Source organism: Aythya fuligula, chromosome 1, assembly GCF_009819795.1.
Source record: "Aythya fuligula isolate bAytFul2 chromosome 1, bAytFul2.pri, whole genome shotgun sequence".
In the NCBI taxonomy this organism is placed as follows: Eukaryota; Metazoa; Chordata; class Aves; order Anseriformes; family Anatidae; genus Aythya; species Aythya fuligula.
Genome location: NC_045559.1, coordinates 151,148,053 through 151,165,623, shown reverse-complemented (window position 1 = coordinate 151,165,623; position 17,571 = coordinate 151,148,053). Strand labels below are relative to the sequence as shown.

At 37.6% G+C, this 17,571-nt stretch overlaps 1 protein-coding gene across 1 annotated transcript in view; it reads left to right on the top strand.

The window, feature by feature from the left end:
• The window catches only part of PCCA (propionyl-CoA carboxylase subunit alpha), a 277,064-nt gene that overhangs the window by 134,084 nt on the left and 125,409 nt on the right, over nucleotides 1–17,571 (top strand). The window contains exon 19 of the mRNA XM_032202998.1: nucleotides 7,869–7,971. Coding sequence (XP_032058889.1) covers nucleotides 7,869–7,971 — 103 coding nt within the window. The remainder of the gene's footprint in view (nucleotides 1–7,868; nucleotides 7,972–17,571) is intronic.

Genomic DNA, 17,571 nt, shown 5'->3' with positions numbered 1-17,571 from the left:
CCTGCCCTGACACTTTTATATGGAATCCCATGTCCCATCTCTTTGATGGTTCTGGGACTTTTCAGTCCTTTTCCTGAGTGGATTCAGTTCCCTAAACCACCAGAACACTGCATTTTTATTGTTGCTGCCTTTGTTGCAGTAGTTTTTTGAGAGTTATTGGGTTGACTTAGCTCATGGAGGAGTCTGGTATACTTAGGCAGATATACAGAGTGACTGACAGGCTAGAATTGGGAGAAGGGAATGGAGGAGAAAGGAAAGGTTGCAAACTATTGGGTAGGTTTATACCATGTTGTGAAAAGGCGGACTCACCTGGCATGCAACTGGGAACGATGAAAACAGAAACCATTCTGCCCTTACTTGTGCTAATGCGTCTGGGGTCCTTGGTCACTTCTTAGAAGATGGGACATGTTTTGCTGATGCAGTTTGTTTGCTCTGTATTTGTGACACTGGGAAGGAACACTTATCTGTTGTTCTTTTATTCTTTTTTTTTTTTTTTTTTTTTTTTTAAAAAAAAAGTTTACATTGCAATGTTGACCTATATATAATCAGTTAATTACTTGTTGATCCACAAGTTTCAGGATGACAAATTTGTTTGGGGTCATTTGACTTGAACTGTATATGCATACATTTGTGTGCACGTACTCATGCAAATGACTGATTAATGTTGCAATCTTGAATTAAAAAAATAAATCTGTATTAACAGATTCTTAAAGATAAGCTTTTGCTGGAGACACGAGAAAACAAGCAAAGAGATAACATGACAGTTCCCCAAAGGAACTAATGAATGTTGTGAAATGATTAGACTTTGTTCATGCAGAATGAAAAGTCTCAATCCTCTCCTTCTGTGCATCAAATACAGGCATACATTAGCATTCGTAATGATAATAATGATTTCTGCATTTTATTTACAAAAAATTTCTATTTCAAATCAAGAACACGCATTCAAGAATACCGATTCAAACCTCACTGAAGTAATTGAGAGCCCTTTTAATGATGTAGTTCACACTGGATCAGACCCCTCTGGCTTGAAAAATTATCAGTCATTTGAATTAGAGGATAGTTTCTTAAGTACCTATTGAAAAATATTTCTGCAGATGTAGAGACTCTAATGGAAATTGTTGAAGGCAAGCTAGAGTGGTGGGAAGATGATGCGTAGAAACTCAGCAGGAGAAACAAAGGAAAATTAGCTTATACAATGCAAGTCCTGTATTCACTTCACCAACCTTTTTATATAAATACCCAGGGTAATTTTTGCTACAAAAAATTGAAAATTAAGTAGCTTCATATATCATAATATTGTTTATTTTTAAAAATGGAGACAAAAAAAACAACCCATAGCTTAAAAAAAAAAGATATGGATTAATCTGAAAAATTAGAACAAAGCATAGCCAAAGTGGATTTGGAAATACCTAGAAGTTTGTGCTGCTGATCACAGTAGAAATCCATACCTGAAATGTTTTAAATTTGGAAAACTTAAAATTTATTAAAAAAAAAAAATAAATCAGTGAAGATCCATGCAAATGCTTGATCCATAATGCTTGAGCACAATCCAGTGTGTTTAAATTTTAAACTACACAGTTGCCACTGTAGGTCTACACTGATGTTAAGTAATGAATGTCAGTTGTTTTCTTTCTCTTGACTGCATAAGGACTGGCCCATTCCCTTCAGTGCATTTTTCTTCAACTCTAAAAGTTAACTTTTGTGATGTCCACTTCAAATTACATCTAGAACTGGAAAACTTAGTTATTTTAATGTTAGGGCTTAACTGTTTTTTTGTTTGTTTGTTTGTTTGTTTTTTCCTTCTTTAAATAAACACTCATTAACAAGAACAAGTTTATTTCAAGTAATTTAAAAATGTTGCTGTGCTGAAACTAGCCTTGCTCGGGGTATGATTAGTGTGGGAAGACAGCTGCTGTCCAGAATGCTGGCTGGCTGGTAGGTCAGCTGGCGTGGGTTATTGCTTTGTGCACCCATGTATGTTTTGGGAGGAATTGCAGATCTGACTGTGTGTACAGCAACATCGATTGGGTTAGGCATGACACAACTATGTCTGTCTTAGTGTGACCTCCAAGCACTTTGCTTAGAGAATGAAAATGTTTGCCAAGCACACAGGAGTAGTCCATACTACTAGAGTACTGTCAAACAAGCTGTCCTTTTACAGCTCCCAAGCAGACAGGAATACATCTGTACTTCCTCACCTTTCTGGTGGAAAAGGAATATACTATCTAGTATCCCTATTTTATAGGCTCAGAGAGTGTTTCTATATTCAGAGATCGGAGAGGAGTCTTTGACAAAGATTAAATTAAACCTATGGATCCTTACCTTATTACACTATGCATGGGATCATTCTTTGTGGTTCACTCTGTTTCACAGTTAAAATCTCTTTTCCTGGTTAATTTTGATGATTGAGATTTTATTTTTTTTTAATGGTCAACTCTTCCTGGTTATTGAATGATGTCTCAAATACTTTGTCAGTCTCTATGGGAAAGACATCCCATGCAAGTGGGAAATGGGGGAATTTTCCAAGAGATTATTGCAGAACCCATACCAGAAAACAGGGAACAAAAGGGAGAGCCCTTTATCTTCCCATCTTGTCGTGTGTTTATCTCATTTGGTGGAGAGGAAGAGCAGAATTTCTGGTGGACATCCCTTTGTTGCCTGATTATAATACAGACAAAAAAAAAAACGAGGTTCTTTCTCTCTCCCATAAGGGTGTATTGGCTCTAGATATGTTGTGTTTGTCATAAATACATGGATAGGAGGAAATGATTATTCCACTTTACTCATAACTCATTAAACCACCTTTGGAATATTTTGTCCAGTTTTACCCCTCTCACATGTATATGAAAAATGTCAATAAACCTGAGTTTAGTAGAGAGCCATGAAGAGACTGATGAGAGGCTGGGAGAATCAGGTTTATTTAGACTAGAAACAAGAAAGCTAAGGGTGAACCTAATGGGAGCCTTCCAGTATCTCTGAGGGGCTTCCTGAGATGGTAGAGCTGGGCTCTTCAGTGAGCTGCACAGCAGTAGAGAGAGAGTCAGTGGTCATAAATTGAAGCGTGGGAGGTTCCACCTGGATATAAGGAAGCAAAAATTCACTTTAGGGATAATTAAGCATTGGGATGACTCGCCCAGAGAAGTTGTGGAATCTCCATCCTTGGAGATTTTCAAGACTTGATTGCACAAACCTCTGAGCAACCTGGTCTGAATCTGATGTTGAGAGTGCACAGTCAGGAGACAGATGGACAGTGCTTGGACTTGAGACCTCCCAAGATCCCTTTCAGCCTCAGTGATTCCATAAAAGTACCTTTAGGTGAATTGGGACTTAAGGTATCATTTAAATTGTTATTAGTTGGATGAGGGAATGCTGCTTCTCTGGCTGTGTTACTGTTAAAAGAGAGAGGATAGTTGCTGTTACGTCTATGTACGCTCTTCATGCTAGAACTGAATCTTTGTCTCCATTTTACAAAGCGACTGGATTACAAAAATTGTGTCGACAGATAGCGTAGTTGACTTTCTTCTCTATGCCAGGTGAAGTCGTGAACTTTTATTGGTTTGTCAGAAGTTTGTACTTCATAATAGTAGAGGTTTCCTTTCTATATGCTCTAGCAATCTGTTCTACGAATGGTCGCCACCCGCTCTGAGACAGACATACTTCTGTATTCTGAATGTTTAGGGATTGCATATGCTGACAATGTTGTCTGTATTTTTCTATGACCACTTTTGGGTGGAACAAAGCTCATCTCAATTTCAAAAGAAATCAAAACCTCTAATAATATACAGCTATGTTTTCTGCCTCAGCCTTCTTGGTATACATGTTATTTGTGACTTCAAAATCCACTGGGGAGAAACAGAAGCCAAAACAGAACCCAAATATGATACCACCACTGCCTACATTGGTGTGGATCTGAATTGTGTGTTGTACTTTCTATCTTAAGCATTTTGCTTTTAATTTTTATCCTTCTCTATCAGAAAAGTCACTTTTCAACTATTAAGTAACAGGCCTGAGTACATAACCAGGGCTTGGTGTATTTTATTTTTTTTTCTTTCTGTAATTGATAGGAGGAAACACATTTCTAGGACAAAATGCAAATGAGACTGTTATGGGAAAAATGACCTTTTATGTAATTTAATTTGAAGTTGGTTATGTAAAGTAATTGCATGAACCTTTTTGACTCAGCTTGGGGGATACTGTGATAATATTGATTTAAGCAATCATAACATCAGGGAAATGAGAGAGAGAAATACTTTTCCCCTGTCTTCTTTCCGATCAGGGTTTTGCTGTTTAGTAGTAATAGATGCATATGATCTAGTTTTCAGTAATAGGAACAGCAGCGCTTCCATTCCTTTAATTGTGGCTTAGTTTTATAGCCATTAATCGTGTTTTATGTTGACATTATATAATTCAGCTCAGTGATACTGAGTGTGCAGAAGTATATCCCAGGTTGAGGAGAGAGATCTGGGAGCTGATTTACATTTTATGGTGGAGATGAAATCTTCATACAATCCAGGAGTCCCGTATGCAGTAAGGAGGGTAGCAAAGGGCAGTGATTGAACTTTCTGTATTGGAAGCTGGGGAGCCTTTGCTCCGTACTCGTTTTGCTTCCAATCAAGGCAGCTCTTGGAAAAAGAAGTACCTTTGTAACTTTTCAGATCGATCTTCTGCATACTGAACATGAAAGGCTGTGTTATTATGTCTTTATTAATGGTGAATATTAACTTATGCTTCAAGACATCCAGTTGAAGTCCTGAGGGCTAGCTTGTAAGCTAAAATAATACTTAAGGTGAAACAAAGGTATCACGATCTGGAACACTGATGTATTCCCAGATATAGTAATGTAATAAATAATTCAAAACTGGTTAAAATCCTACTAAGCATAGCAAGAGCAAAAGGCAAGGGGAACGGGGCTGGTGTTCAGACAGTAGTAATGTAGTACTGACACCAGAATTTCTTGTATAATAATGGTAAATTGCCATCTGTAGGAAGCAGCCTTTAATCAAACTTCTGAGGTATGTCTCCAAAGTTATGCTTAGGACATTCTATGGTAAGATTGTATCTTCACCACCAAAGAGCCGAAGACCAAAACCTAATTTTGTTAAGTTTGAATCATCTCCCAGACTGGGGAAAATCAATACAGCTTGCCCATGTCGGACACCACAGTGATGGCTGGCTTTCTGCTTGCCAAGTATGTGCCACAACTAATGCAGATTGCAACAAACAGAAAGTGGATAAACATTTTTTTCACATCAGTGATAATGAAGAGGTGAATGTAGTTCTTGATCGGTTGTTAACCTGTTTCAAATCATTGACATTTGTTCACTGTTTGGAGTTTGATTTTTGTTGAAGATACAAGGAGAAAATAGTTTTAACAGCACAAGTGCAAAAGCTGTTATTGATTTCATCCAAGATGAAGTCATGCAATGAAACCTGCACATTGGGATTTCTCTAATTTTACCTTGTTCTTGTGTCTGAGTTGACGCTACCAGTATTTGTTGGAGCAGACAAGAGCATATGGTTTTGGTCACACAGGCTTTGCATGGGCATGATGACTGAAAAGCAAAGGTTTTAGGAGAGATTTTCTGATATATCTTTACCTGAGGTGTCTGAACTCTTCTTGGGATAATATATATGTATATATATATGTATATATATATATATGTATATATATATATATGTATATGTATATTAAGAAAATATATATAAATACCAATTCTAGAAATACAGCCTTCTGGAAAAATGATCTCAGCTTCTTCTCTGTGTGCAGACTGTTGGGAAAACTGGAAAACTGGCACACCTCAGAGCCAGATAGTGGATGCTTATTGCATTGTGTAGTTGTATAGGGCTTATATGTATGTATTTATATACATATATAAATCATATAGAAGTTTAGTGTTTTCTGAATTTCACTCTGCAATTAATTTTTCTAGTAACTGGCATAGGAAAGATCAAGTTTGTTTCTCAAGCCAGTTCCTCAGCCTTTCAGGATTTTTCTTTCTGCATGTGTGTGTTAGTCAAGACAGTTTCCATTTCAAGGCAGATAGAAAATAATAAACACTGAGCAAAGGGAATTGCATTAATCTTTAGCCAGAATATGTTAATATGGGCTAAATTAAAAATAAATAGATGCAGATTTGCTGACTCTTATTATTTCTAAATATACATTTCTTTGGCCTGTGACAGCTCCTTTGTACTGCTAACTGGAACTGTAATGAGGGTGTTCCCATCATCTTAGCTTGATTGCATTGCCGAGGTGAACTCTAAGCAGCATCTTTACCTATCCATAATTAATGTGACCGGTCAAATGATGATGAGTCCTGTGCAGAAAACATCCTGTTTTGAAACTGTTCTTGCACTTGTTGCTGTAAAGTCTGTTCTCATCGTTTTCAGAGGTCTCCATTCTGTATTTTATTGACGATTGTGCTAGCCTTAGCTGCTGATAGATATTGTCACTCCCTAATAACTCGTATTCCCTGGTGCTGGTTAACATTACCTGCAGTGGAGCTGAGGTGATGGGAGTATAGAGATGGAGAGGGGAATTGTCTCTGATGTGTGACTGGAAGCAAACGTGCTTCACTGGGCAGAGCTGCTTAGGCAGGTAGAGCCTTCTGAACCCCATCCCCACCTCTTTCCCCAGTCTTTAATGTAAAGTCTGTACTTGACATAGATGGTGGCATTTGCTGTGATATCTGTACATGAAGGTCTACTGAGGCAGACAGCAGCTGCATGAAGCACTTTGAGAGCTCTGTTGTAACTAAGTTCAGCTACGTCTTTCAGTCTTACTGTCATCTTTTTGTATTTTCTTTTTAACTTGAATTATTGCATTATCCTCTTCTCTGGCTTTTGAAACACCCGTGGCTTTCATCTGTGCAAAATTTCTCTCCTGAGAATAGTTTGCTGCTTTTTCTCCATGACAATTCATCTCTGCGCTTCTTGTCCTCTTCTGTGCCAACTTTAACTTCCCGTCACCCCAGTATGGGCTGGCTACTTTACTTGCCCTTTGACTTCCTCTCACATCAGTTTGACTGCCTTTCTTCTCTGGTGACTTCAGTCTTGTCCACCTATTTGCCAGCTTCTCAGACCAAATCTGTGTTGCACAGTCTCTGACCTAAACATGGGAAGGACAAAGTTCTGGCACTGTGCTCTCTCTTTTAATCTGGATGACCACATTTCGACTTGACTTTCACTGTCTGCAACAAGACCAGGATAGGAAAAACTAACAAACTAACAAAAAAACCACAACCTTCCAGTCACTTTGGTTCACACCTTTTTGTCCAAACCTTCATTAGCTCGCCTGCCTTTAAATTGCAGGCTACTTTGAGCTGTTTTCTGTTTATGAAGTGCCAAGTATGCCATTAATAACAAAATAATGATGACACAAATGACACTGAAGGACAATTAGCTTCATCGACATTTATTTCTGGAGTTGTCATTCTCCCTTTTGCTCGGAAAAATCTGTAGCCTTGGTAAGGTAAGGTACTGGGAAAGAATGCTGTGTATTTTGAATAAGTTCTAATGTACAGATGGATTCCTTACCAGCATGAGGCACAATATGTCAACCAGTGACATTTCAGTAACGAAAACAAGATGCTGCAGCGTCGTTCAATTTTTTTTCTTTCAGTTGTCAAATTGTTTTCAACAGATATACCCGTGTTAGCAGTAGGGCTGATCTGTATGAAAACAAGCAATTTCAACTTTGAAACTCAGAGCGTCTGCTATGCTGAGCCTCATCTTAATTTAGGGGAAAAATGTAGGTTTAATCTGTAAGGACTGAATAGTGTCTTCTCTGGTAGTTACTTTTTGTGTCTGTGTCTATGTTGGTCTGTGGTATCTAATGTTTTTTTTTATAACTGATTTTTGAAAACTAGGGCACAAGTTGACAGATCTTGAAAGAAGGGAACTTCTGGCAACAGCAGCTTCTTTGTATGTGGCTGAACAACTGAGATCACAGCGATTTCTAGGGACTCCAAGGTAAGTTTGTTTCTAGGAACTCAGATGTGCTGATGCGTTTTGTTAATGGCATCTTCTTATGCATGAGAGAGACACTGGTGAGAAACTGCATGGTTTCTTAATATAGTCTGTTTTTTCTAAATTCAAATGAGCTGGTGCTTACATTTCCCTACTCGCACAAGTCACACACAATTATTTTTATTCTACGTATTAGCAAGCTAATAGGCACAAAAATGTGTTACAAGCCAGTACAGTAATTAATGCACATCAGGAGTTTCATTAATGCAAAATGTTGCTACATTAGTAACTAACCACAAATTGAGCATCACAAATTTCCCATGTGTCCATTTGAAGCGATCTAAGCACTTTGGGATAATATGAATATTCAGCTACAGAGCTTTAAAATATTGTGGATTCATGAGTAATTTGCTACCTTGATGAAGAAGCTTAATAGTTTAGGGTCTAATTCTGAAAACACTTTCTGAATAGTAAATGCTGGAGTAGTCAGCACCTTGCTGTTGTTCCCCTGTTTCTTCGTTCTTTTGGTTCTTCATTCATTTGGGTAGCAGCAGCTAGTAACTTACATAGCACTGTTATTTGGCAAGCCATTGCAGCAGTGTCTGTCAAAATAGTAATTCAGTTCTTCGGCTTTTTGGAACAGTATGCTTTTCTTCTAGGATGTTTCTAGCTTTCATCGTCCTCTTGCCCATCATTGTAAGCTGAAGCCTTTGTCAATGCCTTGAGACCTTCTATTACAACAATGTAATTTATTAATCTCATTTGGGTAGCTGGTATTTCCAACAGTTGCATATAGCAAATGTGAACTTCAGAATGCTTCTTGGTTTCTTACGTTAAATTCTTTAATGTAGTTGCATGTGTATGTCTGTGAGAGATACAGACAGAATCAGAATGCAGGACAGACATTCACATTCCATGCCAGTGGTTTGACAGTGTATTCTATTACTGATTTTACAGTGGTCAGGAATAAATGAAATGTGGTTTCAAGAAGTCTTTATTTTTATTTGTACCCACAAAGATAAATAGTACCATATGGTGTTAAAAAAAAAAAAAAAAAAAAAAAGACACTTAGAGCAAGCATAACAGCTTCGTAATACATAGCATATGTAGGGCTAGGTCATTGCTTGCCTTATGCACCTATAGGGGAAAGTTAAGCGCCTTCTTACTTCATTCCACAAGTTGTATCCTCAATAGCAAATGGCATAAGGAGAACAACAGATAGTCTAAGGCCACTGTTCCTCAGCTAAAAAATGAATGAGGGAAAATGAGGAGGAGCTTTGACTTAGTTTTTACTGGTCAGCATAGGAAGTTAAGTAGTCTATTAGTGCTGTAGAGGAGTAAAGGATCCATTCCTACTTAATTTTAAGTATAGGAATTGTTGACTTAAACAGTGATTCTCAAGTTGCTGTTATATTCCTTGCTCTGATTTGGGATTTCTTTTTTGATGGTAAAATCTTCTTACTTGATAATGAGAAAAGGAGTCCAATTTTTGAAGAATCTCTTAATGTTTTATTTCTAATGCAAAAGTTTTCTTTTATTACTAGGTGTCTAGGTATCTTAATAGAAAAAACATATTCAACTACTTAAACCATACTGTCAAATACGTAAAAAATACTTCATTGAGCAATCAGGCACAGCCCTTCTCATTTTGCAACATACAGGGGAAGCAAATACTCTACTGCTTTGAAGACAAAGTAGCTTCCTACTGAAGTCCTTGTAACCTAATTCCCTCACATGGATTCCTCTAGCATGAGCAGAGAAGGCAGCAGAGTTTGACCACATGAAGTTTTTCCTTGATAAAACTAGATTAAGATCTGCTTTTTCAGGTTTCAAGTGGTGGACAGCTAACAAATCTTTTCAGTACAGGGGATATCTCTTTCTCTTGCTATGACAGGTACCTAAATTCAGCTGAGTTTCCTCAGGATGGTCTTTTCTGTCTGTTGTGTTATATGCAGATCTGGAAGGAAGCCTTCAGAAGCTGAACCTTAGAATTTTCTTAAAGTCGGGGCTGAATGTGGTTCTTAGTGGATAGGTCATTGTTTCAATCCACATCCACTGTTAGGTCTACTTGTTCTAATGACAGTAAAGCTGCCTGTCTGAGGCCAACTAAGGACAAAGTAATGCGAAAAGACTTACTGGTAAGTGACATCTGAAGAAAATCAAAACCGATAACGAGCCCCTTTCCTTCAGAGACAAGTCAAGGAAACAAAAGGAGAGCGAGGTCAAAGGATTGTGCAGTTTCCTGGACAGTACTCTCCACTCCTCAGAGCAGCTAGTGGACTCCCTCTAGAGGGGACTGAATACTGTGGATCATATAAGTAACTGCAGCACCATCAAGGATCCCTCATGGCATGTCCCTAACGTAGCCAAGCTGCATCTGACTTGTTTTTGAAGGTGTTCCATGTCGTGGGCATTTTTTAGGAGCAGGATTGTGGCCATAAAAAGCACATCGTTACTGGTATGCCTGCAATCTGTTTGAAAATTTTTAATAAATAAAAAGTATATAGTAGGAACCTGTCCTACTGGCAACAAATCAAAAAAGCCAGTTGTAATCTTGGATGCAGTTCACTGTGGGAGAATTGGATGTTTGGAGTCTGTGTGAATTTTAAATCCGTGTTGGAGAATGTAAGTGAATTTAGACTACGTATTCCAAAATTTATCCATAACATTCTCCTGACAGTTTGGAAAAGTACACAAACATGTTGATGACCGTCTTCAAAGTTTCATTGCCCTGGCATTTTTTTCTTTTGCATACACTGAAAGCAATGATGAGGAATTTTTGTGCGAGGAATTACACTGAACATTACTATTTTGAAATCATGCATTATTTCTTCTGAACTTGGCACAGCTACTGGATAGACAGTTTTCTGCTGAATTTGAGTTATATGATTATCTTTTGGTTTTCATTTGTGGCTTTTTTTTTTTTTTTTTTTTCCCTTTTGGGAGCCATATGTGTAGTATGCATTCTTTTACAACTGCAGGGGTATTTAGAGTTCCCTTTTTTCCCCATGATTTATTCAGCCCAAGCTCAGGATTGTTATTCTAGTCAGATGGATAGACAGAACCACACTTGGCAGTCTTCACAGAAACTCCACCTTTTGCTTGCAGGGCTACTGAGACTGTACTCAGATGAAATGGAGCGGAGCCAGATTATGGATTCACTGTCCCAGCCTGCTCCTCTGCTTGGCAAGGAATTGGACAATTCCTTGGGTGTCTTGAATCATCAAGTGTAAGGCTCTTACTAGAGTGCACTCGGATTGGTGAGCTTTTGCCTCATTAAGATCAAACACCCAACTTTGTTCCGCTGGTTTCAATTAGGTGTGACCTCTGTAATGGGATTCTTTGTTGGGGTAGTTTGCGTGGCATTGAGGTTAATGCAGGCCTTGAGCCAGCACCAGTTTGCCTTTCCTGTGTCAGAGTGAATGGCATTATAATTCGGGTGGAGCACCCACAGGTGAGTTTCCACTGTCTGCATTACCCTGTGCCCCTGCCCTCACCAATGGTCTTGTAGGATTAATTTGCCAACCCTTAGCTAGAACGGCTGTTGGGGACCTGTGAGTGCTCACAGTTACAGAAATTCAGACACTTTTGTTATGCAATATGATATTTAGGGCATTTTCTGTGTTTTTGGTGTTTTTTTTTTTTTGAATCTAACTACTTGTTATTTGACCATTTTTCCTGGGAAATGGATTGTTGAGCATTTGGTTTTGTTTTGTGTTTGGAAGATAATTAGCTAATGAAAATGCTTGGTGTTTTGTGAGCCAGATACTACTAATGTGAATATTTCGCTGTGGTATCCAGATAATAGAGGCACATGTTTCCTCCAGGAAACAGCTATGAATGATTGATGATTATTTCATTGTTCAGCTTTCAGTTACTTTGCCGAGGACTTTTCCTACTTGTTCCATAGTCGAGTTTATTGTGAAGCTGGTGCCACCCACAGCTGCTGAACAGATTTACAGCATCTAGTAAAATCCCAAGGTCTTCTAGACAGAACTTGATCTTGTTTCAAGTGGAAACATATTTTGGCTGAAGTGGATCCAGCTTATTTTGTGTCTGTTTGATGTAGTTAGCCTTTGAGACCAAAAATGATGTTGTACAGTTGAATCTTCACATTTTGGCTTCAGACTTGTTTTCATTAGTGGGTTGGGAGGGGAATAGGAGAGTGACTCTCCAGGTGTGGCTACATCATGCTATCTCATGGGTCTACTAATGTGATGTTTATACTTCTAAACCCAATTGCCTGCAGCACTTCCTTTGTGTTGCTTGTGTTGGCAGCTAAGTGTATTTTCCTAATTTTTCTATGGGTTTTACCCTTTCATCATTTATGACTTGGAAAAAAACAGTGAGGCTGCATGCCCACATTACCTGATACTACATGCAAAAAGACGGTAACGCATTGGGAAATGTTTTACATTGCTAGAAAATAACTAAAGGGGTTTTCTTGCTTGCCTGTTTAGCACAGAAGACTGAGACTGGAGAGCCTTGAGTTAAACTGTTCTTGTGGGGCCTTAGAGAAGTCAGCTGGACTGAGCCTCAGTTTACCAAAAGACAAAATGGCCTTACTGCCTTGCTGCATTATTAGGGTCTTGTAAATATTTATTTATCAGCTTCTATAAAGTATGTTGAGACCTTCTATAAAGTATGTTGAAAGAATACTTTCATAGGAATGGTAAATATATTTGTTTAGTGAGAAACTATAGTTAAAATACAAGTGAAATTTTGTTTTAATCCAGAACTGCTGGTTTGTCTTCTCATTGGCTGTTTACCAATTCTGATTGGTGAACAGCAAGAACAGAAACAGTTATGTTTAGCGTTTTATTTCATGAGCTTTTGTAGGTTTGTGTCTAGGTTGACTTGATACAGATATATTGATGTAAATCCTCAGCTGTGCATAGTGATGATGGTTCAGATGCCTGCTTTTATGTGCTGTTTTATGGTTTAGGGCAGCTAGTGAGCTGTTTGGAGGGCAATGGAGCCCAGGACCCCTCTCATGCTTGCTTTCACATAGACTACACCTATTATCCTGCTGGAGGCTGGGACGCAGCCAGCTCTTTGCCAGCCTAGGGTTTCCCCATATGGAAGAACGGTCAGCTGCTCGATAGGAGAGCTTTCTGGCTCTCCAGCACTGCTGGAGCAGCACAAAATAAGGTTGTGTTACATTGATGATGTCAGGAAAATTTACTAGAGTCATCCAAACCGGCCACTTGGAAGGAGAGTGAGCTGCAGCACAGGCACCGCTGAATTGTATCAGTTACACTACGTGATTTCCACCTCCCCCCCAGAACCGCAGTAATAACATGAACAGTTATTGCAAGTACAGCTAAATATTTATACTTTGCCTTACCCTACAAATACCCTCTTGTGTGATATAAAGCTAAAATGCTTTGTTTTCATTTGGTAAGGATGACTAAGTCCAACCCAATTGTGGCTTTCCTTCATTCCCTTACTTTGGAGTTACGCAGTCATCCTTAGCTCATGAAAATAACACTGTCTTACCCTTACTCTTCTGGTCCCCTGCTTAACAAGCCAGGCATTCTTTTCATGATTTACTGCTATGCCTTTGAAAACCCTCAATATACTTATGTAACCACTACAGCTTCAGACCATTATTCCACTGTGTATTTTTTTGCTCCCTATGTACTAGCAAGGTACTAAGAATCCGTTCTCTGTTTGTGAGAGATCCTTGTTCGTAATGGGATCTTCAGGTTGTTACATCCCTACCTTTTCCCTTCAGATGTTGCTTAATGTTATTCTTTTGGCCTCTCATTAATAATGTTTTTTTATTATTATTATTTTTTGTAATCTTGCTGCCCTATATAGTATTCTGTCCGTCTTTAAAATGTGGTATTATTTACCCTTCTACATTGATCATTTGCGTATTACAGAAAGAGGATTACATGTGCTAGAGACAAACAATTAGATGCAAATATACGAAGCAGGTGTTTTTAGCCAGCGGAAACAAACTTTTATATAAAATGTAAAAGTTGGAATAGAGTGAAATTCAGCATAAATGGAGTATTTATGACCACTACAGAAGGTATCTTTATTTTTTTTCTTTGGATTAAATTAATGACATCAGAATTGATAGTGTAAGTAATATCAGGTATTTATATAGCAGTTTGGAAGCAGAGCTATTGTTCTGTGTGAATATATATTCCAGAAACAGAATGGTCTATTTTGGGAGCTTTTCCTAGCCTATTATCCATGTTTCATTTACGGGGAAAAAAGGTGTTCTGGGCATTCATGCGTGCTCAATCTTTAGAGTTGATAATCATTATTTCATAATTATGAAGATATATAATATCTTCATAATACTTCATAGTAATCATTATGAAGTTTGGACCTCACTGAACATCTTCTGGAAGGATGTTCAGGCAGCAGGTAGCATACATCTTGCTCGGGTGATTGCTGGTGGGAAGGTCGATCACCAAAGTAAATGGACCTGGCTAAGTCCCCGTGTTTATTGTGAGTTACTTTCACCATGTCTGCAGGGAAAACAGCAGCTACTACTGGAGTATCATAGCTTCTGTGGCTACCACTCAGTTAATGTTGAAACTTGAACGTACACGACGTGGCCCTTTCCTCATCCATGGTTTGGTTATGACTTCTTTCCAAGATCCTCACTTTACCACAAGATCTCTTGGTCTTACCTTTAGTCTGATCCCCTTTTTTAAGCCTAACAATTCTTTCCTTTCACGCAGACTTACACCTCCTAAACTCATTCCTTAATATTTGTGTAAAAAATGCATACACGAAGCTGTAGAACTAACAAGTTGCGTGCTAATCACCACGTGCTCCCCAGTCATTTTACAGCTATTTTGAGCATAGTTTTTTCTCTCCATCTGTATGTTTTATATGGAGTTTCTAAGGGCAGAAATGAAATTGTGTTGGAGTTTTTTGTTGTTGTTGGTTTTTTTTTTTTTTTTTTTAAATGTAAGGGCAAAGGTTTTCTTCACTTTAGGGGACTCCTAAGCTCAGTGAAAAATGTATGTGTAACTGTGTTCTCATATGAGAAGTGCTATTTGTGTTTCTTTCCTAGGATTAACAACATAAAAAAGATAAGCACAAACATCAGGACCTTACCTTGTTAAGTTCCTTGGAGCATTGGCTGTGTCCTGCTGTTTGTTTGTGTAGTGTATAGCATATTCTGGATGCTGTTGCAGTAGAAATTTTACCAAGAAAATAATATGGGAAGAAACTCTCTCTCATTCAATATTGTCTGCATACTTTTACATGTATGTGTCTTGATTTGTCCATTCTTTAGCACACTTGCTTCATTCATGATTCACAAAGGCTGTAGTTAAATATGAGATATTGATTGAAGGGATAGATAATTCATTTATACCTTTGTTATTGAGTATTACAATTTTCAACCATTTCTTTTTCCTTTGATTTAACTGCTAAAGTGGGATGGGACACAGAATGGCCTCATTATTGTAGGAGTATTTCTCTGTTCCCTGCAATGATTCCAAAAGCTCTTGCACACTTCATCAGTATTATTGTAATTCTTTGGCTGCAGGATATTTGGCAGCTGTTGCACCCCACTGGCAAATCCTATTCAGACTTCACTTCCATTCACCATTGCCATTGGAGAATTGATTTCTCTCTCCTCTGCTCTAACCTTTCCCAATTCATTTTGGATTGTTCAATGTGAAACATTTTAATTTCATATCATACAGCCATTCAGCTCACAATCCTTTTTTAACCTGTCACCAGGGTAACAGCATAGCATGCTTTCTTTAGGCAATCAAGTTTTTATTTCACATGCTTAATGTTGCATTAAATGTTTGCATTTTGTTTAACCCTCTTAAATACTTTGAACTGTGGATATATTTTGCAGGGTAATGAAGTCTCTGATTTCAGTGTCAAGTCTTCATAGAAATTGCCTTATTTAAAATAAAAAAATAAAAGAGCGGAAGATGAATACAGTAATGAGAAGATTATTAGTCAAATCCCACATGGATGAACGAGACAAGCATCTGTAGGAAGGCAAAAATATTTTTCTTCTGGAAAACCTTCCAGAAGCTTATAGTATGATCTTTAGACCTGAGCTTTAGGATTACTCTTACCTGTAAGTGCTTGTAGTCAAATTAATGCAAATATGGGATTAACTATGCAGTAACATGACTTTAAGAAGTGAAATGTCTGGCCTATACCTGTCAGTCTGCCTGAAACTGTTTGCCAGATATGTGTATAGAACTGCAATAGCAAGTGAACCGCTATTACTAACTGAATAGCAAGTGATTTATTGCATAAAAATTAGAATTTAATGGGATGATGCAATTGATAAAAGAAATACAGAATGCATGTTTATGACATTAACAACGAGCTATATCCATTTTATTGGAAATGAGAATAATAATGGATTTGGAGTACTTCACTGTAGATGGTTACAAAAATAACACTAAACAGACGTTTTCATATGTGGAAAAGCATTGATGTCATCTCTGACCTTACAGAGCAAGTCCTGCTTGCCTTGGTATAAGAACAGGACAAACTAGGTTTGCCTCCACCTGTTTGGCTGGAATTTTAAACAATTTTTTCATAGATGTTCTTAAAATGCCCAGGATTTTACATCCTATGTCTTTAATTATAATATAATCAGAGGTATAGTGTTAAAGGCTTTTCATCTGTCACATTCTATTCTCAATCATGTAGGTATAAAAGATGTGAAAAATATGTATTTAATTTTAACAAGTGAAATGTAAGAACTCAGAGTGTTGTAAATAAGGTCAAACTCTACTCATTTATAATGAAATAAGCCCACTATAATGAAAACACTAATAATAAGCATTTTAACACTGAAATGCTAATTTTACAGAGCTTCTTGTTTGCAAAATAAATCATACGTATCTGGCTCTTTTTAAGCAAAATATCATTACTGTATTAGCTGGATTGTTTGAGTTTTCATTTGATATAGCTCTCTTTTGAAGAGGCAGCTGCTTATTAGAGATCAGACCCATAAAGTTGACTTTGTTAGAATTTTTCTTTCAACAGCGTACAGCTAACTATATAATGCAGTTCCTTCTATTAATTTCCAAGCTTTCTGTCCAGTTTCCTTTTTTCCCAAGTTGTGCTATAAGCTACCAAATATTATTACCTGCCAAAAGTGGTTTGGCAGTGTTTTGTTACTGAATTTTGCCAAAAGGAGCCAAACATATGGTAACAGTTAATTTATTGGTTCTTCTAACCTCAAGGGAACTCTTACAGAGAGCATATTACCTTTTTTATCTAACATATTTTAAATAAAAGAGCTGTTGGCTTGAAATTTGATATGCCAGTATAGAAGCTGACCTTCCATGCAGTTATGCTTGAATCAGTCTTGTTTAAGGGTAAGATTAAAAGTGCAAATGTGTAAGATTGAGCTAAGGCTTCTTTCTTTTCAGTTTTTAAAGAGTCAGGTCACTTTTGCATAGTTTTAGTGTGTGTGTGTATAAGTGAAAATGTTGAAGAAACATTTTCAGGAGAAAAACGAGTCCCACGTTTCCCTCAGAAGTCCTGAGAGCTCTTCCTTCACTTTTTTGGTAAGGCATTTCCTGATAGTGCATTACCAAGAGGTATCTTAAAAATAAAATAAAATAAAATAAATATATATGTATG